This window comes from Pteronotus mesoamericanus, unplaced genomic scaffold (genome assembly GCF_021234165.1).
Source record: "Pteronotus mesoamericanus isolate MK-2021 breed Mesoamerican mustached bat unplaced genomic scaffold, CSHL_Meso_final scaffold_85, whole genome shotgun sequence".
Taxonomy (NCBI): domain Eukaryota; kingdom Metazoa; phylum Chordata; class Mammalia; order Chiroptera; family Mormoopidae; genus Pteronotus; species Pteronotus mesoamericanus.
In genome coordinates this window covers 66603408-66625061 of record NW_026555329.1, presented here as the reverse complement: position 1 = coordinate 66625061, position 21654 = coordinate 66603408, and the positions used below count along the sequence as shown (strand labels likewise).

At 52.4% G+C, this 21654-nt stretch overlaps 1 protein-coding gene across 1 annotated transcript; it reads right to left on the bottom strand.

Annotated features, from left to right (window-relative positions):
• Positions 1 to 485: 485 nt before the first annotated feature.
• On the bottom strand, positions 486 to 19675 carry CPA5 (carboxypeptidase A5). The gene is made up of 11 exons (XM_054564219.1): positions 19560 to 19675; positions 18392 to 18473; positions 17221 to 17355; positions 8854 to 8952; positions 7333 to 7434; positions 6055 to 6156; positions 5596 to 5706; positions 5102 to 5192; positions 1592 to 1791; positions 1187 to 1271; positions 486 to 739 (listed from the first exon to the last, which is right to left on the bottom strand). The coding sequence occupies exons 1-11, from the start codon at positions 19673 to 19675 to the stop codon at positions 486 to 488; spliced, it is 1377 nt and encodes a 458-aa protein (XP_054420194.1).
• Positions 19676 to 21654: the final 1979 nt, after the last annotated feature.

Genomic DNA, 21654 nt, shown 5'->3' with positions numbered 1-21654 from the left:
GGGGTGAGTGGAACGTGCTGAGTGGGGGCCTCTGAAATGCACCTCTACCCCTACCCAGCATGGGAAATGGAGCAAGAGGAGAAGGAGGCTGCCTCTCTGTGTTCACCCTTCCCTCAAGGTGCTGGCAATGCCAACACTGGAGATCACTCTTAGATCAAACAGTGTCCCCTCCAGGGTCATCTTAAGAGGAAAATACCACCATGGGGTCAATGTACATGTATATTAATAGCTCCCAGGGTGCGAGTTATCTGTTCTGGGCCCTGAGAACCTGCAAGAGGAGAAAGGGTAAGGCCTGCTGGCCCCTCACCCTCCTGAATACCTGGAGAGCAAAGAGGCATTTGGAACTGTCTCTGTCCCCTCCTCAATGCTGAGCCCAAAGGGGTGGCAGCCAGTGCAAGGGGCCACTGAGCCTGTTCAAATGTGCTTTTATTTTCTAAGGAGTCAGGACAGGGGTTTGGGGAAGGACGGGGTGTATAACTCAGGGTTCAGGAGGAGCCCTGGGTCTTGGGGAAGGGGACAAACCCTCCTGCTCCACGCTTAGCCGTGCGCTGCTCGTAGGGGTGATTCAGGATGTGCGTCATAATGGTCTGGAGTGCCAGCCACGTCTCCTGCGCCGTGGGGATGATCTGTGCGGCTGGCAGCAGGAAGCCGTAGCGCCCCGTGTCCCGCAGCTCAAAGCTGAAGGAGTACTTGATGCCACTGTCATAGGCCCAGTCAACGGTGATCCCACTGGCCAAATCTGGACACAAAAGGCGAAGAAATGCCCCTGAATGGAAGACCAGGGAGTGGCCACAAGGTATAGGGATATCCTGAGTGGGAAGTGGGCCCTGGAGGCCAAACCCCCACCCACCCCCAACAACACCAAACCTCCCAACCCAGGCCTTAACCTGGGCCACACCCTGCCCACCCAGCCCGTTCTCTACGCCAGCCAAAAGGAAAGCTCCCTGAGGCCAGTAGGCAGAGGATCTTTGCCCTCCAGGAATGCCGCAGAAAGCCTGGTACTGGGAGCTAATGAACGCTGCAAAGCAATGGCCCCCTGGTGAGCAAATCAGCTCTGGCCCCACCCAGCTAGACCTATGGCACTGCCCTGTGGCCAACCAGGGCGGCCAGTCAGCAAAGAGCCTGCACCTGCCCGCCCCAGGGGGAGGCAGAGCCTGAAGAGGCAGCCGGGGGAAGGCTCACTCACAGAGGGTGGTGCTGATGCTGCCGTAAGTGTACTTGATCCCGTGGGCCTCGTACAGGGCCTGCACTGCGCTCTTGGCAAGATCGTACTGCAGGACGACATGCAGAGAGTGAGAGGCTGGGGATCCCCACACCCCTACACCCCTCACCCTCACCAGCTGCTGAGAAGGAGGGGGTTAGGAGTACTGGGATGCAGGGAGGTAGGAGTCCTGGACGTTACCTGTGTAGATGGCTCTCGTGAGATGGGAACGCAGCACCCCCATCTTTGGACTTAATCACACATGAAACCAAGCTCCCCTTCCTCCCTACCTTGGGGTCACTTGGTCCAGACCCTGGGTTCAGAGTGAGGGCCTAAACTCTCTAGGAGTCTGCCAGATGCCTCCACCAAGCCCTACGCGGCCAATCTTACCAACTCCTCCTGGTCTGGAACAGGCTCCAGCAAGTGGCCGTACGGGTACATGAGCATCTGAGAGTAGCTATGGATGGAGATCAGAGCCTTGATGTTCCCATGGTCTGTGATGAAGTTCACCATGGCAGCCACCTCTGGCTCTGAGTGAGGGTAGGGCCCACGATAGGTCTCTGAGCATGGGTTGTCACTAGAACCATTTCCTGGAAGTAAAATAAAACCACCTAAAGGGTTCAAATGCCCAGGCTTGGGAAAGACACTTAATGCTTACAAAATATCCATGTATTCCTCCACATTTCCCAGCCTCCCTTGCAGTTCGGTTGAGGCCATGTGACTACTCCTGACCAACGAGAATGTGTGCAGCAATGACATGTCACCTCCAGTTTGAGGCTGTATGAGCAAGCATGACGTCTTCACACTCTCTTCTGTCTGTGTGGTTGAAAGCAAAAACTCTAGATGGAGGAAATGTCCTGGACCCCTCTGTCACCGTTGGAAGAGACCTGCCAAGGAGAGCCACCTGCCCCGCGTTGGGCTTTGGGTGCATGAAAAACAAACTTTTATTGTGTTGAGCCACTGAGACGAGGAGCGGTATTTGTTACCGCTGCATACCCTAATCTAATATATCAGAGTGGTGCAGCCACACTGGGACTCAGCCACTCTGGGGGCCTGTAAGGAGCTCCCTGGGTTTGTCCTTTGGTTAAGTCCTGACTGTGGTTCCATTAAAGGGGTGGGCCTGCCTTAGCAGTTGCCTCCAGAGGAAACTCTAGGTCTCCGACCCCGGCTTCCCCTCTGAGCAGCGACCCTGTGAGCTGACTTTGCATTGCCGACCCCTGCTGCCATGGGGAAGGCTTGGGTCAGCTGAATGCTCGAACTCAATGTCTTCTCACAATGCGCCACAGCCACTACCCCAGGAGCAGCAAGGACTGGGGGCCAGGAAAAGAGAGTAGATCTCCAAGGTTGCCTGAGACTGGTCTGGGAACCACAGACACAACGGGTCTTTGAAAAGTATTCTTTATGGGAACCTAAATTGGGGGAGAGGGCAAAGAGGAGCTGTGCCTCTGTTTTGTTCACAAATTTAATTTGTTCCCATCTCTTCCTAGATCCTCTGTTCCTCACCTCTTTCCCTCTTTTTCCCCTCTTCTTCCCCTCCTATTCTGTTTTCTCCCTCCCCAAAGGCCATGTTGTAGAGGACTGGGCTGGGCTGGTCAAGGTTTGTGCATTCAGGACACATTTGGAAGGAGTCACCCTCTTTCCTCCTCTCGTTCCTCCTCTCTGAAATGACTGCACACAAGCCTGGTCCGGAGGCCAGGGATCGCCCCAATCCCTGAGGCCTCCTGAGGGTGCCACAGCACCCCTCTCGTCCCCTAGGGCGAGGGGCCGGCTGGAGAGCCGGGGCGCTGGCCCACGGCCCAGTTCAGACGCTGCTCTGGGACTGCAGCAAACCGCTCCACCCCAACAGTGCCGGTGACCGAGGCACGGGTGGGACGGACGACCCACAGGTGACTCATTATGCGGCAATTACATTATGGCAATAAGAAAACCATAAACAAAATATTCCAGCCTGAGTCACCAGCCTCTGACACTCACATTCATTATTCCTGGCCAGGGGCAATTCTGTCACCTGGAAGCACCTCCTGTCTAGGTCTGCAGGTCCTCACCGGGGTAGGGACCCTGGCAAGAAGGGGATGCGCCTGCAGAGAACCAAGGGGTGTGGAGCAGTCCTGCGGGAGGGAGTCAAACCAGCTAACAGTGGCCCTGATTGTTGTGTCTGCCAGGAGCTTCTGCACCTGCTACACTTGATGAATGACAAATAGCAACAGATGAGCAGAGCAGGGGAGGCCGAAAGCTTTGTCCGCGTGTACAGCCCACACTCAGAAAGTGGCTCCCCTGCCAACGACCAGGTGGCTTTGCCCAAATATGGAGGAACACTTCAGGCCATTAGTTCTGGTTTGAGCCAAGCAGAATAAACTACTCTCCCCCTGACCAAATGGGAATTAGCCGCCTGCCTCCCTCTGCCCGTTCACAAAGTCCTCTGAGCCTGCCTGTTTCACAAGTACCTGCTAATGGATTCATTAGCTATTTATTTTTCCTACTCTAAAAATGTAATTTGTAGCAAGGGGAAATCTCGGGAAGGGCATGGTAAATTATTAAAAGCAGTAATCTTTGGGCAGTGGGATTATGGGAGCTTTCTGTCCCCTCTGGGCTTTTTTTCCCATATATATTTTTACATTGTTTGTATACTGATTTTTTTTTTCTTGCAGTGAAACCACAAACATTATTTTCTTTAAGAAGTAATTTGTCTTTCTGCTCGCCAGTACGTCTCTGGCTCTGTGGGTACTCGCTCAGCCAGTCCTCCGGGGCCCGCGTAGATGACCACTTGGCGCAGGTGTCTGACCATTTGGAGGTAGAAATGTCTGATTTTACACAGCTGTGTTTCCTTACAGATGTGGTCACACACACACAGCCCCAGAAGGTCAGGGCACCCCCACACTGTGGCCTGGGGACCTTCTGTCTGGATGCTTCAGAGCTGTCCTTGTTTTTCAGTGAGGAGAAACTGAAAGGAGCCCGATTTTCAAGGCGACTGGCATCCAGATCTATAACGCTCAATCTCTTTGGTTCAGTCACCTATCTGTGGCTCTACTTTTCAACATCACTGTCTCCCATGGAGCCAAACCTCAGTCCCCCAGCACAGTGTGGGTGCCACCTCTGGGGGCCCAGGGCAGTGCCCAGCAGCCCTCTCGCCTGGACACTGCCCTGTCGGGACCCAGCACCCCACCCATTAAAGCGCTGCACTCCTAGTGCTTTACTCGTCTCTGGGCTTTCTGGAGGCCTCCGATTCCTCATCTAGTCCCCATGCCCCTGGCGTGGTAACGGAGACAATGTGGAAGGACACCAAGGGACTTGGGGGGACGCTGCCTGCCCCCCCCTGGAACCGCACAGCCCGGCAGATAACCCACACCCCTCAGCCCAGGGTGACAAAGTAATTGGGTCAAAACTAAAAACCAGGCTCAAGTGGTGTTGATGATAAGGAATCAACTTCTTTTATATTTGAAATGTTGTTCTGGCCTCCCCAGAGGGCAAATATCAGGTCACAGCTCTTAGGAAATGAGTTTGGAGGCCTTTTCCTATGGTCTGCTCCCTGCCAGGAAGGGCGAGAGGCATCTGAGAGGTATCACAGACTGGATTTTAAACAATAAGCAAGATTACCTTGTACCTTCTTAAGCCCTCCCCTGCCATACTTCGAACTTGACCCTTGCGGTGAGTCCCCATGCAAGACGCTGTTCCCATTTTCTTACAAAAGCTTAGCATATGTATGCATTTCACAGACACATGCAACCTGTCCCGTATCCCACAGCCAGTCCTAGCCACATGCTTGCCTGTCCCTGGCCATGACTTGCATGAGCTAACTACATTGCCTCCCAAGTCATGAGTCAACATAATCAGACTGCGGGAGACGTGTCAAGGACCACGTCCCTCCCCAGCCCTGCCCTCGGGTCCGGCACGTTGCCATACCTCCAAAGCCTGACCGCCAGTTCCTGTTAAGATCCACACCGATGCAGGAGATGCCGGGTCTGCTGGACTTGTTCTTTCTCCACAAGCGGTTCTGAGAAACCCGAGGACAGAGGACGTCATTACACAGCCCATTCCCAGGGTTGGGAACACCTGACTTCCTGGTCTAGGAAGGGCTCTGGTGGAACAAGGACGCGCAAAGGGAAGGAATCTCTAGGGAAGGGAGGGGCTGGATCAAGGTTGCAGAGCGGACTCTAGTTGAAGCCAGGATGTGGGCCAGTGCCTGAGCACAGGATGCAGGCAGTGGCCTTTCTTGGGAGACAAGAGGAAGGTCAGAGGACAAGAGCCACAGCTTCAGGGCTGAGCAGCCCAAGTGCCTCAGTGAGACTCTGCAAGGAACCCAAGGGGCCAGCTTCCCAAGCTGAAGCGACCTTTCCTCCACGCCACCTCCCAGGGCTGACCCCGGCCCCTGACCCCTCCCTCCCAGGTGCCCTCACCATGCTGTGGGTAAAAGCAAAGCCGTCGGGGTTGGAGACGATTTCCAGGAAGATGTCCATGGCATTCAGTATGTTTGTCAGGATGTGGTCTTTGCCATATTCACTGACAATCTGCAAGAAAGGACAGAGTGGGTACAGGGCAAGGGATGGGAGGCCCAACTGGGCCCTCCTCCAAGGTTGACCAGGACATCTGCACAGCCAGTGGCTACAGACAGAGGGGACATCAGGCCATGAGGTACATCCTTCGTGCAAAACCAAAAGCTTAAATTTTAAGCAATTAGGAGGCAGAGGCTCGATGTGAGCTCTGTGCGGCAAAAGGCAGCTGGCAACTGTTCCATAGGGCAGGAGGGCAGAAAGCACCCTGAGTTTAAAAAACCAAGTAGAGTATTTCAGCTAGAAGTGCCCTTAAACAGTCAAGCAGCCCCCTCCCCTGCCCCAGCCCCCGTCACCCGTGCCGACCTTCTTGGCAGTCCAGATGCCTGTGGCGTGGGTGATCCACTCCCGGGAGTGAATTCCGGTGTCGATCCAGATGGCCTGGCGCTGAGAGCCTCCAGTGCTGAACTGGGGAAAAGCACCAGGCCCCAGACAAGCTTGAACCCGGACAGCTGCAGTGCTGTCCCCTGGCTGCCTGGAGGGGGCCCCGGACATGGCCCCGGACGTATCCTCACTGTCTGGGGCGGCCCTAGGTGCCCAAGACGGGGGCTGTATGCACAGGTTCCTATGCACGAGCCCACGAAGTGCACACATGTTGGAGCCCTGGAAAGTGAAGTCATCCAGCCAGACACAATTTCCCGGGCCTGAACGTATCTTAGATACTGCCGGTGCTTCTCAAACTATAAAGGGCACAAGACTCCAGAGATCTTACTAAAATGCAGATCCTGATCCAGTAGGTCGGGGGAGGGCTCTGGGGTTGGGCCTTTCTAACGAGCTCCTGGGGATGCTGCTCCTGCAGCTGGTACAAGGACCGCACTTGGAGTAGCAAGATCTTAGACAACATTAAAGAAAGACCACAGATGGCCCCGGGGGAAATCACCGCAGGGGCAGGCGGGGTCAGGTCCCGAGTTTGGTGAGATCCCTCGGGTCCCTCAGGAGGTCCCCCAGGGCACAGCGGAGAGCAGCCGCACCTGCCTTCTGTGAGAGCTGGATGCCCTGCGTGGTCCCCGCTGCTGAGCGTCGTTTGGGCCACATACTAAGAATTGTTTGCCAATGGGCTCCACACTCTACTCTATCCTGCCTCCTTCATGGCCAAGGGCACTGTTGCTGCCAAGTTTGCTCACACTCTGTCTCTAGTGGTCCTGTGAAGGGCTCTGAAGTCCCCCATAGACTCGGGTCTATCTGTGGGGCTGCCTGAGCCAGATGACCTCAGGCATTTGTAAACGGGGCTCGCGCCCATTTAACAGATGAAGCAACTGAAGAAACAGGAAGAAGGCGGAGTCACCCACACTCATACCCCAAGTCCAGGGTGACAACTGCCACTCTCCCATTCCATCTCTGTAGCAACCCTCCCACCTACTTCTTGACCCAGGACATACCAGGCCACCATATTGTCACATGTCCATGCTTACAAGGGTGTGTCCCTGATTACCACCATCCCAAGGTTTATGGGTCACCTCAGGACAGAAGTATACACATCTTCTCTTTCCCTCAAGTTCCCACCAAGCCGTGACCCCACATGAGCTCGTCTTATGCCAGAGGCCCTCGCTACAGAGGCCAGTGGTCCATGCTGCTGATTTTTACCTTCAGGACCAGAATCGACCGATTTTCAAAGCTTTGGCCGATCCAAATTTTTGAGACAATATCTGCATGCTCAGTTACAAAACTGTCAATCCAGTTATATATCTGAAAGGAATGAAGTGTATCAGATGGGCATTTAAGCAAGGAGAGAGTGAGACCCAGGACCTCTCTGAATAGCCTCCTTCTCCCATCCCCACCTCCTTAATGATTTCCCACCTTCCGTGAGGATCTGAAGAAACCCAGATCAAAAACTAAAAACCAACAACCTCCAGGCTTAAAGAAACAAGCTGTGGTTGGCCTGGGTTCCCAGGCTTCTCACCACCATGCAGAGCTAAGTCTTTGCCTAGAACAGCAGCATGGGCTGAGCCTACTCAGTGCCCTGGGTCAGCTTGCAAGGCTCTCTCAGGATGGAAGTGTCTCTGGCTTCCATTCAATACATTTGACAGATTTCATAGACCTTACAGTGTCATTTTTGGTCTTGCTCCTTTTAGACTCTTTTAAAAAAAAAAAAAATTATTTTATTTATTTATTTTTAGAGAGGGAGAGAAACATCAATGTGTGAGAGAGACATCAGTCAGCTGCCTCTTGCACATCCCCACCTGGCAACCTGGTCTGTAACCCAGGCAAATGCCCTAGACTGGAAATCGAACCAGCGACCTTTTGGTTCACAGGCCGGCGCTCAATCCACTGAGCCACACCAGCCAGGGCACCTTTTGGATTCTAAGCTGCTTGAAAGCAGGGTCATTTATCTCTGACATCAATAAGTACTAACAGGCTATATTAATTAATTTTCTTATTCTTTCAATACATATTATTGAATTAACAAATATGTGAAAGAACACGGATCCTCTATTACAGACCTTGTGAAGGGGAAAGAGTGAAGATGATAATGACAAAGTGGAAAATACCAATAATGTCACATCTGACACCTGGAAATGGGAGCTGTGCCTGGAGTTTCTTTCTGGACTGGGTGTCTCTATGCTCCCTTTGCATATTCTCCTTTATAGACAAGTCACAGTCAGTCATGTCTGCCCTAACTGGCTGTACTTGTGATCATGAACTTGCTCCAGCTGAAGGCAACTCTCTGTCTGTTCTACAAAATGGCTCTCCAAGGCGCCTGGCTTCCTGCCCTTTCTACACTCTAGTACCCACAGCTGGGCCCACTTAACACCATGAGTGGCCTTGGAGAGGTCAAGACCCCCCGACCCCTGATACCTAGCCAGAGACTTAGAAAGGAAGGTGCCTCCTCCCGCTCTATTCCAGCAGGTCCTGCCTTAGTGTTCTACCTACTAGACTCATTACACTGCCACAAGCTGACTCTTGAACTGTGGTTCCCTCTGTCTAAATCCCCGAAGCTGACTGTCTATCTAACAGACCTTCACCCAACCTCTGCTGCACACTCTCTGAGTGTCAGATCACGGTCTCCCACAGACCGCGGAGTCCTTCACTCATCTCTTCTTGAGCCTGAAGACCCTGAGGACCCAGATGAAAAACAGAGGCCAGAGCTGGACCGAGCAGACCTACCTCCTCCAGGGTGTGGTAAGAGGAGTAACTGAAGCTACTCGTGCTCCGTTCCAGCCGGCGGGATCTCACCATGGCTTCTCTCTCCTCATCCAGCAGCACCTAGGTGACAGGAGCACATGTCAGAAGGAGAGGGGTGGGCTGGGACAGGCACGTCTCTTCTGAGCCCTACCTCAGCTGGCTGTGCACAGAGACAGCGTCAACACAGGAGAATGAGCAACCATGAGTGTGAGCTGCAAAAGAGAAGGAGATGCTGGGTCCCTGGTGATTCTCCTGCTTGACAGGCCGGCGTCCACGGTGCCATTTCCCAAGTGAACACAGGTCAAGGAGCTGGAGGGCCATGCTCCGCGTCTGCCGCTACTGCGAACTTGCTGTGCAACCTTAACCTTTTTTTCCCTGAGCTTGGAAATTGGGACAGCAATACCTGTCTTGCCCCTCTTATAGGATAAAGTGTAATCATAGACATGAAAGTGTTTTGGAAAAGATGGTCATGGTCTACTGCCAACATTGCTTTTACCTTCTGTGAACACTCTGCTAAGGCCCAACCTGAGCCGTGAACACTGACCCTCTGGCGGAGCACAGGGCTCCCCGATCCCCAACACCCACCCTACCCCCAGGAAGTGGCCCAGACAGTTGGTGCCAAGGCATTTGGAAAGCCAGTCCAAATCATTGTGATTAAAATGCCAACAGGCTTTCACTCACCATCTTAACTGCCTCTAAAGCACAAGCATAGGCGGGCCAAAAGCAACGTCCTTGGGTGTCAGTTTGGAGTTGGCATTCAATCCTCATGTGACACTTCCCGCTGACCAGAGAGGGAGCAGTGTAGTTGACCTCCTACATCGTCCTGGGACATTTTTTCCCACCATGGGACAGTGAGATAGGCAGGTGCCCTCCACTCCAAGCTTACATACCCTTAAGTTGACATCCAGGGCCCCAGGCAGCCGGGCACTCAGCACTGACCGTGCAGCATGGGACGTGCTGGAACCCCTCTGCCACAAAGGGTGCTGGGAAAACAGGGCCTCACCCCAAAATTACCCTGGATTGCGGCTCACAAGTAAGCCTTGATAAGGCCTTGCTTTGGCCAGAGCCTTTTTGTTTACCAGGCATCTTTAAGCTCACTGCATCATTTGATCTGGTCAGATGACCAGGTAACAGGGCAAGAATCAACTCTTCATGTTTTAGAGATAAAGCAGATTAAAGAGCTAAAGGGACTTACTGGCAAAATCAACAAGGAGCAGAGTTGAGATAAGAAACCACATATCCTAGCTCACAGCCTTGAATTCCTTAAGGCTAGCTAGCTTTCAAAACTAATAAGAATTACATTGAATATTTAGCCCTTAACAGTATGTCTGAGTTGGTTGAGCATCATCCTGCAAAGCAAAAGGTTACCAGTTTGACTCCCAATCAGGGCACATGCCTGGGTTGCGGGTCCAGTCCCCCTTCTGGGCACATGTGAGAAACAATTGATCACTGTTTCTCACTTACATCCATGTTTCTCTCCTCTCTTTCCCCTTCCCCTCCCCTCTCTAAAAATAAATATAGATATACATATATATGTCTAGATATACATATATACGTATGTATATAGATATATCTATGTGGCTGTGGGTGTCTATACACACAGAGAGAGAAAGCAAGCAAATTTGTAAAATGTTAACAGGTGAAAAGTCCATCCTATTATTCTTGCAATTAAAATGTGTTTTAAAATAATGAAAGAGCAATGTTCTGAGCCAAGGACAACAAGATACTAAAATGCCAAATATATATATATATATATAAAAATATATATACACACACACACACACCCCCCAAAATGTTAACAATGCCCGTTAAGATAGAAGGATTACGATCTGACTCAGTTCTTTTCCTTTTTTCTGCTTTTCCATTTTGGCAATGTCCTTATACTACTCGACTCAGTAAAACCTTCTAAATGAAGAAACAAAACTAAGACAAAAACCAAAACCTCCAATGGCGAGAATGCAGCCGCCGCTGAGGAGGCTTCAGGCCCGGGCTGGAAGCGCGCCGCCCGCGCCCGCCCGCGCCCGCCCACCTGCCGCACCTGGCAGGCGGCCCCAGCCCGCTCCTTGCGATCTCGCTCAAGTTCACAGGTTTTACAGTAGGACTGGAAATCCATGTTTGGGGCTCATTTGTTTTGGTGTGTTTTTGGTTTTTGTTTGTTTTTGGTTTTTTTTGTTTTTTTTTTTTTGAGCATGGACTACAGGCTAGGCATTTGTCCTGGCAGTGTTTCCTAGCGGAACCGGCTGGGCTGAGGACGGGCCCACTCGGGCAAAGCTGGCGCAAAGGAGGAGTCCCGGTCCTCACTGGCACAGCACCGGCCTGGGAAGCTCTGACAGAAGGAATTCGTCTTCTTCCCAGGAAATCAGCGGAAATCTCAGCGGCGCCCCATGACCGATGTGTCACCGAGCCGGGCACTGCCAGCTGTGGCAAGCAGCTGCGGGAGACGGCCGGCGGCCCAGCGCACCTGGGGTTCGGGCCCATCCTCCGGCTCTGCCCCGCCGCAGGGGAGTTACAGGCTCCGTGGTCTAACCCCCTGGTCACGGCCAGAGGGCCTGAGGCGGCGGGCGAAGGTGCCCTACGAGGAGGGGAAATTGCGGGGAACAGACCAGAGGGCCCTGCTCGTCCTGCACAGCCGGCCGCCCACAGGAAGACAGCGTCCAGGAGGCTGCCCTTTGTTCCACACAACAGCTTGGAGGCAAATGGGAAGTCGGCACCAAACTGCAAATATCTTTCCAAACACCCGCACAGCCTTGTGAATGGATGTGACACCCGCTCCCAAATCGGGAATGCTCGGCCTCACAGCTGGGCCCCAGTTCCAGGAACATTAATCCACCCTGGCCTGGAAAAGACACAGATGTTTGCTCCCTCGCGGGGCCCAGGGCCGCAGGGCCGGGGGAAGGGGAAGGGAGTACTAAGAATGCAGTCTTGCCACAGGCTCAGGAATGCCTAATTACAGCCCTGTCAGGCTCCTCAGAGAAGGGAAGGAAGGAAAAAAACCTCAGGAGTCAGCCATTTGCTTCCCTGGAAGCCATAGCCTGACAGGGAAAGTAATACCTTGGTGTGAATTAATTTATGACAGGAGTGAGGAAGAATGGGGACATTAAGCAAAGAACAGCACGTCCAGGAAGGAGGAGGGAAGGAGGCTGTGGGCCCCCAGAAAAGGAGGTGACACCTGGAGTTCGCCCTGGGTGCAAGAACTCCGACCAGGGAACATAAAATGGACACAGCTCAGAGAAACAGCGGGTGGGGGCCCGGAGCCGGCTCTGTCCGCACCCCCTCTCCTCCCATCCCACCCCCGGCCCTAGCTCCGGACCAACAGCAGTCACCTCTCCTCATACGTCCCCCGCCTTCTCTTTCAGGCCTGATGTTTGCAAAGCAGCTACATGGCTGGTGGCAGCTACAGCCCATGTTTACATGGAAGGGGGGCCACAGATTTGGGGTGTTCGACAGACCCCCCTAAGAGATCATGGCTGAACTGTTGAGTCACCGCCTGAAAGGCCAACTGAAAACAGCACACAGACAACAGTGACAGCCTCTGAGGAGGCACATGGCACAAAGGCAAAGGGCGCCAGGCCTGGAACCAGGCTGTCTCAGATGAAATCCTGACACTGTCACTAAGATGGGCAAATTACTCATTTCTCTGTGTCTTCAGAAAACGGGGGTCATGTTATCACATACTCTAGCACATGTTCTCATGAAAATTAGAAGGGTTAATGCATGTAAAATGCTTAGAACATTGCCTAACATGTAGTAAATACTAGCTGTGATGATGATGATGACGGTGGCAATGACGCGAAAACAATAGTGACTCTTGGGGTGACGCCAGGACTCTGGTGGAACAGTCACTGCCAGGCGTGACCAGGATTCCTCTGGAGGGAAATGCTGTGTGTAGCACTTGGGATGGCAGAGTGCCCTCAGGAATGGTCACTTGGGCGAGTCAGCGCCTGCTCCTGCCGAGGACCAGCAGAGGGGCCGGTCTTGCTTCTGTCCCTGTCCCTTCAGTACAGCCAACCTTCCCTCTCCCTCGGGGCTTTGCCCATGATTGCCTGCTCCTTCCCTGGTCTCCTCCTGCTCTCATCCCTGCCTGCCCGTGCCTGTCCTCCTTTCCTCTCTAGAGCTGCCCCCGACCCCAGCCAACAGCATTTCCGCTTCTGAACCTCTTCCAAGCAAGTGTTTGCTGAGCCCCCACCGGGCGCTAAAGATATGGCAGCCCACAAAACACAGCTGTCTGCCTTCATGGAGCTCACAGTCTCGTAGGGGAGACAGACAATAAACAAAATAAGTAAATGATAGAGAATCTTAGAAGGTAAGTGCCAAGGAGAGAAGTGATGCAGAGGAAAGAAGGCGGGGGGAACTGGGACAGCGTGAAGAAGAAGGGCGCCATTTAAAATAAGGTGAAAAGGTGATGTGAATAAGGTTGTGAAAGCTGCGAGGGAACTAGCCATGCATGCAGCTGCAAAACAGCATTCCAGCCACAGGCCCTGAGGCGCGAGCCTCGTCAAGGGCCCTGAGGCAGCAATGGGTCAGGCAAGTTTGAGGGACAACAAGAAGGTCCAGGTGCCTGAAGCAGCGTGAACATGGGGAAAACAGCCTTTCGGCCATTTTAAGGACTTTGGTCTTTACTCTGAGCAGGGAAGGCTCGCAGGGTTTTAAGCAGAGGAGTGATCGGATCACTCAGGACCCCTCTGGCGGCTGTTTTAAGACTAGGCAATAAGGAGGCAAGGGTGGAACCAGAGAGGGCGGTTAGAGAACGGGAAAAATCCAGGTGAAGGAGTGCTGGCCCAGGTGGTAGCATAGGGTGTGGTAAAATATATTTTGATGGGAGAGCTGACGGATTGGATATGGGACGTGAGAAAGGAGTCAAGAATGACTCCAGGTTTCTGGTTTGGTGTTGCCATTTCCTGAGATGAGAAAGGCTGTGGAGGAGATGTTCGGGAGCCTGGGAAGCTTGGTTGGACATGAGAAGTTTGAGATGCCCATAGGCGGAACGGTATAGGAGCCTGGAGTTCAGGTCAGATGTATGAGTCTGTTGGAACCATAAACCTAGGCGTATTCAGGAGGTTGAAGGTATTCAGTGCCATGATCCTGGATGAGGGGACAGAGGAGAGGTCAAAAGACAGAGCTGGGAAACAGGAAAACATGGGAAGGAGCAGCCAATAAGACGGCATTACCCAGGAGAGTGCAGATTTCCAGGTTTGCTCTACAGGGAAGCAGAGAAATGGGGTGCTTACCGCAGGGGGGCAGGGCACGGGATCAAGAGAGGATGTTTTTTAAGGTGGGAGGAATAACTCTATATTTGTACGCTAATGGAAGTGATTCAGTAGAGAGGGGGAAATTGGTTGAGCGATATTTACACTAAATTGTATTTTGCTCTAGATGCTCAGAGCATGGGTGATTTTGTTTTCTCCTTTGTGCTTTTCTCCTATTTTCCAAATTACCTAACATGAATATTTATTAATTTTGTAATCAGAAAAAAAAGCCATTAAAATCCACAGAGCTGATTGCTCAAGTGAAGCTTTTCCGTGGTGACTCATCCTGGGGGGGGGGGGGGGGCGGGGAACCAAAGGGCTGAAAAGAAAGAGGAGGTGAAGAAAAATTAAATGCAAATAGAGCTCACTCGGAATCAGATAATTTCTTGCCTGGCCCACTGCAATTTCCTCGCCACCCTCCTGCCTGTCAGCCTCTCCCTGCTCCTGTCCCCAGCACAACATTGTCACTGTCAGGCGGATATTTCTTAAATGCAAATCGGATCGTGTCAGGGACCTCTGCTGGCTCCCCCATGGTTTGGGGGATAAAATCTTGACCTCTTCACCCAGCAGAGGATGCCCTTTGTGGTCTGGATCGGCCACAGCACCAATCAGGGGGCCCCCTTCCCCTCCCAGACCCCTTTCTCTTCAGCCACACCGTAATTACTGCCTTTTCAGAGCAACTTGTGGGCCTCTTGTACTCGCTCCCATAGCAACCTGCTCCACTCCCTTGGAGCACTCATCCACTCCATTGTAATCACTGATTCACTCCCTTCGCTCCCCGCCCCCACGACACTCAGCTCCCCTGGATACAAGACCGATTTCCAGCACCTTGCCCAGCACACAGTAGACATCTCTGTATCTGTGGGTGGGACAAATGAATGCACCTCTTCCATCTCAAGCATCCCTCTGATCATGAGGAATGCTGGGGGGCGGGCAGTGATGGTGGGGCTGCGCTTCCCTCCTCAAAACTCCCCAGTGCCCCTGGCCAGAGTGAAAGCCGGCACCAAGGCTTTTCATGCCTGTCTCAGCCTAGTACTACTCAGCGAGCAACCCTCTTTCCTTTCCTTCTCAGACTCAGCTAAGTGGCAGGTCCTGTTGTAGGTTCTGGGGGATAAAGATGGATACAGGGACTGATCCTGGACCTTGAGGGGCTCTGGGAGAGAGGTGTCTCCCCGGGCATGCTCTTCCTGAACCTGCCAATTGAGGAATTCAGCCCAACAGAGTAATTTTACCCAACAGTTGTTGAGGGCCCACTGTGCGGGAAACACTATGCCAAAAACTGGGGCTGAGAAGATCCAGGAGACAGGGAGAAATCGGGCTTGTGCGTTAATAGCGAAGACATCAGACCGGAGGCCAAAAACCTGAGTGGTGCAAAGCCTTTCCCCTCCTGTTAGCGCCTCTGAGCTTTCCTCCTCCTGGACACCCTCCCCCGTCATCACCACAAATCAACGCAACACGGCGGCCTCCCCCCACCCCCAGCTCCCTCTAAGCCAAAACCTGATCTCAAATCTGACAATCAGAGCTTGATGTGTTGCAGACAGAGCAAGTTGGTGAAAATCCTGCCTGCCCGGGTTAGGGCTGAGAGTCCAGGGCATTTTACTGAGAGAGAGGAACAAGTCTCCCCCCACCAACCCTCCACCTCCAGGGCTCCCAGACCTGGGGACCATGGGGGAGGACAGGCTGACAAGAATGAGGATGGCCAGTCCCAAAGGAGCCAGGGGAGGCTCAGAGGTGCCTCTGGAGCCATTCCTGATCTGCAGAAATCAACAGAAACTTTTTAGAGACCTCTTCCTATCTGCCTGCCAAATGCTGCGGCACTGGGGCGGGGTGGCGCGGAGGGGGTGGGGAGTTCCAGGACAGAGCAGGAGCAGGAAAATGCAAACTTCAAAATGCAGGCACGGGCTTCAATGAGAATTGAGCGCTGTTTCTTTTGATGTGGTGGCCTCTCTTGTCTGTGGGAGTTTCCCCATTTTTGTTTGTGGGGATTTAATTAGAGAAATAGCCCACCCCCCACATGTTGAGCGGGAAACAGATGTGCCTGATGAGGATAAAAGTCTTTGAATGGACCTAAGTGCCCCAGCCCTGTGCTTGCCTGGGAACGGAATGCCGCCTAATGCGTTTATCCCTTGGCATGTGGTGTCAAGTGTGTGCGCTCCGGGAGACTGTGTTCCCACACCGCGGCCCGAGAGATGATTAGCGGCAACACAGTGTGGCTGGGAATGAACCTCGGTGGGTTCAATGCTATAGGTACAGCATCTGCAGAGGGGCACCCCAAAAATCACTGGAGGAAGGAGGCTCCTGGGGACATCCTTAAAGACAAAACAATTGAAATAAAATTCCACAGTGTTCAGAAAAGACGCTGTAAGGCACAGCAATCGGGAGCATGGGGAGACGGCGGGGGTCAGGGGGGAGGTCCCAGATAACGTCTCTTTCCCGCCTGCCCGAGGGTGGGTCTGCGGCCCCTTCTCCCAGAGCAACAGCTCCCGGAGCACCCTGCCCCGGAGAGGGGCCTGGCACGGAGAGCCCTGTGTTGGAGGTGGGGGCAGGGAAGCCACTGCAGGGCTCACATTCGGCTTCTCTGGAATGAAGGAATTCCCATGTAGGCATGGCTGAGACACAACAGCGACAGGAGGGAGTGATCAGAAAAGCAAGGCAGCCCTCCAGAGAGGCCTCCCCATGGCGCCATAAAAAGCCCCAGCTATTGGCTCCTGTCTCCCTTCTCTGTTGTCGGCCCAGGACTGTCTCCCTCCATGTTGAGCCCAAACCAGGAAGACAGCACTGGGGCATGGCCCTTCCCCAAACCCAAAATTTCTGAAATCATACATACATTTTTTTGTGTATGTACTTTTTTTCTGCGGGAAACGTTCATAGCTTTCCTTAGATTCTTAAAGAAGTTAGTAACCCCCAGAAGACTATACGTCCTGCCACAGATGGATGTAGTATTATACTCCTTTAAATAACAACAAGCACCAGTATGATACACCAGGCCAGCTAAGGACATGTTTTCTCAGCCTCCCAAAGATCCGGCAGGAGAAAAGAGGACACAAGCTCAGAGAGCAGGTTCTTCAGCATTCCTCGTCTTGTAGCTTAGTCAGGACCTTACCTGGATGTCCTTTATCATGATGCTGTAAGCAAGGCCATGAGAGTCCAGGTAAGTTTTGATGTCTTTCAGTTCAGAGAAAGGAACTCTCATATCCACAGGGAGGCTGGGCCTGGCTGGGCCACGCCAGAAGTCCACCTTGTTCACAAAAGAAAGAATGACAGATCTATTTATCGCATGTCTTTGTACACAATCCTGTGGGCGCCCCAGAAAGACAGATCGTCTTCTCTTACACGGATAAACGGGCCCCGGTTCCCTAATGAAAACCTTAAGGCCAAGCAGAAAGATGGGCCAAAGCAAAAGAATCCCCAAGTCACTGAGTTTCCGCCCCTTATTTCAAGCACCTTCGTCACCCAGGTTCACGGGGCAACTTTGCCCCGATCCAAGGAGCTCAAAACAGTTGCTGGAAGGGAGACAGCTCATCATCTGGGACATGGACATGGACAAGAACTCTGGTCAGAAAAGAGAGACATCATAGTCCCTGAACCTAAATAAGTAGGAGAGGCCTAACCTGGATTCCCGGGTCCTTCGAATGCTACATCCATTTTTCCATTGACAAAATAGAGAGAATTATTATAAGGTTTTATGAGTCCTGGTTGGTAGGGGCAGTCATACAAATCGGAACAAGGACTTTGGGCCACATCCAGAAATATCAGGTTGTTTCAATAGCCCTCAAACAAAACCTTTCTATTATAATAGTTGAAGAAAATGTTTTCCATTGTGGAATACTTGCAGAGGACAAATGTTCTTGGAAACAAATGCTCAGGCTGACAGGGATGAGCCCAAATAAAACACAGGTTTGCCAAGCCAAGCCCTTGCAGTTCTTTCAATTGGCAAACAGATGTGTCCAGTCTGCGTGCTGCACAGCGTCCCACCCAGAGACACATGCCCCCCCACCCCCCATGGGGCTTCGGGACATTTCAGCTGTTTTCAGAGAGCCCCCACCCTGCCCCTCCATCCAGAAGAGAAAGCCAGCAAGAGCCGTCCAGCCTTCTGGGCAAATGTTCCCAGCCTTTCCTGAAGAGGAGCCCCAGTTGATTTTTCCACAGTTTTGTGATCTTTGGCAGAGCCATCAGAGAGCAGGTTTGGGGTGGGGGAAGCCGGTGGAGAGCCAAAAGTGCAGGCCGCTGTGAGGGAGGGGAGAACGTGTCCCCAAGCCCTGAGGAGTCCTCACCTTCTGGGGCTTCAGGCTCTCCAGATCCCTGAGAAGTGAAAGCTGCTCCTCATTTTTAGCCAGGATTCGAAGAACCTGGTCTCTGGAAAGACACGGGGTGGGGCAGAGGGAGCTGTGAGGGGGCTTCCTGGGAGGCTGCGCCGCTTGGAGGAGGCGGTGGGGACAGGAGATCAGGCTGAGGGAAGGCTGAGGGGCACCCGGTCATGGCGAGGCTGAAGGACCCCTGAGCAGAAGGACTCGTGACTCTGAGAATCATACAAGTCCTTCATCCCAGGGCCAGAAATCTCTCCAGCACCAAGAACAGACCACCCAGTGGACTAAATAAAACCTGCCAGTGCTACTAATGAACCTAAGGACAAGACAGGGAAAGAAAGACGAGGAAGGAAGGTGGGGCTGGAGGAGGGTGAGAGAACAAGAGGAATAAAGAGGGGGAAGGAATAGATACTGGGGTTCCAGGGACAAACAGTGGCCCCAAGTGCTCTTCATACAATAATTCCAAGGCCATGCTCTGTCCAAACCTCACGCCCTCACCTGCTCTCTCCCAAGACTTTGAGGACATGGAAGAGGAGATGAGCCTCACTCTGCCTTCCAGGGAAGCTGAGCTCCTTCCCGCCCCCCTGGGGTCGGATGCCCGGGACGGCATTGGCTCTGTCCCTGACTAGCTACAAGACGATGAATGCTGAAGAACCTGCTCTCTAAGCTTGTGTCCTCTTTTCTCCTGCCGGATCTTTGGGAGGCTGAGAAAACATGTCCTTAGCTGGCCTGGTGTATCATACTGGTGCTTGTTATTTAAAGGAGTATAATACTACATCCATCTGTGGCAGGACGTATAGTCTTCTGGGGGTTACTAACTTCTTTAAGAATCTAAGGAAAGCTATGAACGTTTCCCGCAGACAAAAAGTACATACACAAAAAAAAATGTATGTATGATTTCAGAGCATCCTTAGAGCCCTGAAAGCTTACTCAGGAACCCCCGATTAAGAAATTTGGGTTTGGGGAAGGGCCATGACACAATTATGTGTCCTGCCCGTGAGCACGAGAGTGGGGGATTGCAAGATGGAAGTGGGTTCAGGTTGACCAGGTCTCAGCAGGACAGCTACCTTCCCACTGGGACACTCAGTTCCCAAGCTCCTGACAGTCCCCCTTCTGCGCCGGAGCAGCCACTCACCCTGTGAAATTCATTTGGCCCCAAGCGGATGCCAGGATAAAGCAGGAGGCCAGCAGCGTCCGCCCGGCCACGGCAGAGCGCCCGGGGCCCACGCCCCCTCCACGGGTGCCGGGCATGCTTTGTCCTCCAGGCGAGCTTCAGGGGCTCTCCTTGCGCACAGGCATGGCCCAGGCCTCAGAACAGCACGGCACCTAGAGGCCGGCAGCCCGGCCTGAGAACGGGCGTTAGACTCTCTCTGGGGAGACCCCGATTGTGACTCCGACATGCCGGCCTTGGGAGAATCAGGGCTGCCCCTCCCCCTTCTAGGCAAATCCTCTCCTGGAAAGGGGAGAGGAAAGGGAGAAGGAGGAGGACAAGGCCCTTAACTTTCTCCCCCACCACCCCCTCTTTTTTATTGAATTTATTGGATGACACAGGTTAACAAAGTTGTGCAGGCTTCCGGTGCACGATTCTACAACACACCCTCTGTACACTGCACTGTGGGCCCTTAGGCTTCTTTCTTCCCTGGAGGCTTCCTGGGCTGGCGCGTTGTGCACATCAAACTTGCAACCTTAAGAGAAAGATGAGAGTAACTAGAGACGCAAGGAAATCGATTAACTCTTTCCTTTTTGCTCTCCTTCTGCCTCCCCACCCACTCACACTTTCCTTGGGCCAGAGCCTCCCACACATGAAGGTGTGGACACCATTGAAAGAACGCCGGGTCGAGAGACCGAGAACTGGGTGCTCACTCCCGGTCTAAAAGATCTGGGGCAATTGACCTAACCTCTCTAAATCTCAGTTTACTCATCAGTCAAATGGGGCTGATAACAACACATCCCCTCCCTACCTCCCAGGTTTTGGAGGGAGGTATTAGATGAGACCACTTGGGTGAATTGGCTTGGCAAAGCCTTCGAAATGGAATGTATTGTTATTTCAAAAGCATTGACTCTTAGTCTTAGCTGCATCTAAGGTCAGTATTCCAACTGCAACCGAGAAGGGGGAGAGAAGAAAATGGAGAGGGGAACAAAGGAAATGTATTGTGTGAGAAGGAATTCAGTGAAGAGTCCCTTCTCTCTGTCTTCAGGTGGCCGCCATTATGCTAGCGTAGGCAGTGGGTTTTCTGCTGGACAGGAAGGTCCCTGCGGTCATTATTATAGTTCTCAACAGACAGCAGAGTGCATTTCTCCATCCTGCTAAAGCCCCGCACAGCCCCCTTTATGGTCTGGAAGGAGTAGGAATAAAGCAGAGGCCAGCACACAAAGCAGTCATATTGGAAGCGGAGACTGAAAGATGATGCCTGAATGGTAAATGATGAATCTAACAGAAAAGCCACAGGAGGTAGAGGAGAGGCAGAGACTAAATCCAACAAAGTTGTTCAGCAGAGGATGTCAACAAAAGGCCACTTAACTGTCACCAGCGATTCTCAGAAGGCCCCCTCCCCCATCTGTACCTTCCCAGAATGGCCAATTAACTGGCCATGTGTGCGGAGATGGGAGCTCTTTTATTGACAGAGTGCTGCGCTCCCGCACCCCGCCGGACCTACTCCATTATTCCGTGGGTCAGCTGTTCAGACAGGCCAAACTCTCGTAGAACCCTGGCTTTGGGAACTCTCAGGCAGAAACATTAGCGGAGTGTCTAAGGACCTAAAAAAGAAAGCAATTACGCTTTCCACCTAAGTAACATTCAGCGTTAGTAGAAATAGGAATAAAAGAATGTATTAGTAAACAATAGCTCAGAGATTTCAAAGAAAAAAGTGGGGATGGTGCTAATCACCAAAAGTACCCAGCATCTTCTTGTTCAAAAGCATCATTTTAAATCACTAACAATAAGACAAGATCCCTGTGCTTGGGCTGGGGGTGGGGAGAGGGAGAGACCAAGAGCCAAAGCAAAAGAGAGAGGAGCAATTAAGAATTCTCAAGAATTCTATGGCAGCACTTCCAATAGAATTCTCTGTGATAATGGAAATGTTCTATGTCTTCACTGACCAATAGGATAGCCACTAGCCCCTTCAAATGTGGCTACTGCAACTGAGGAATTGAATTTTTCATTTTATTTCATCTTAATTAATTTTAATAGCCAGAGGTGGGTAGATGGCCACCGCATTCACACCATGGTT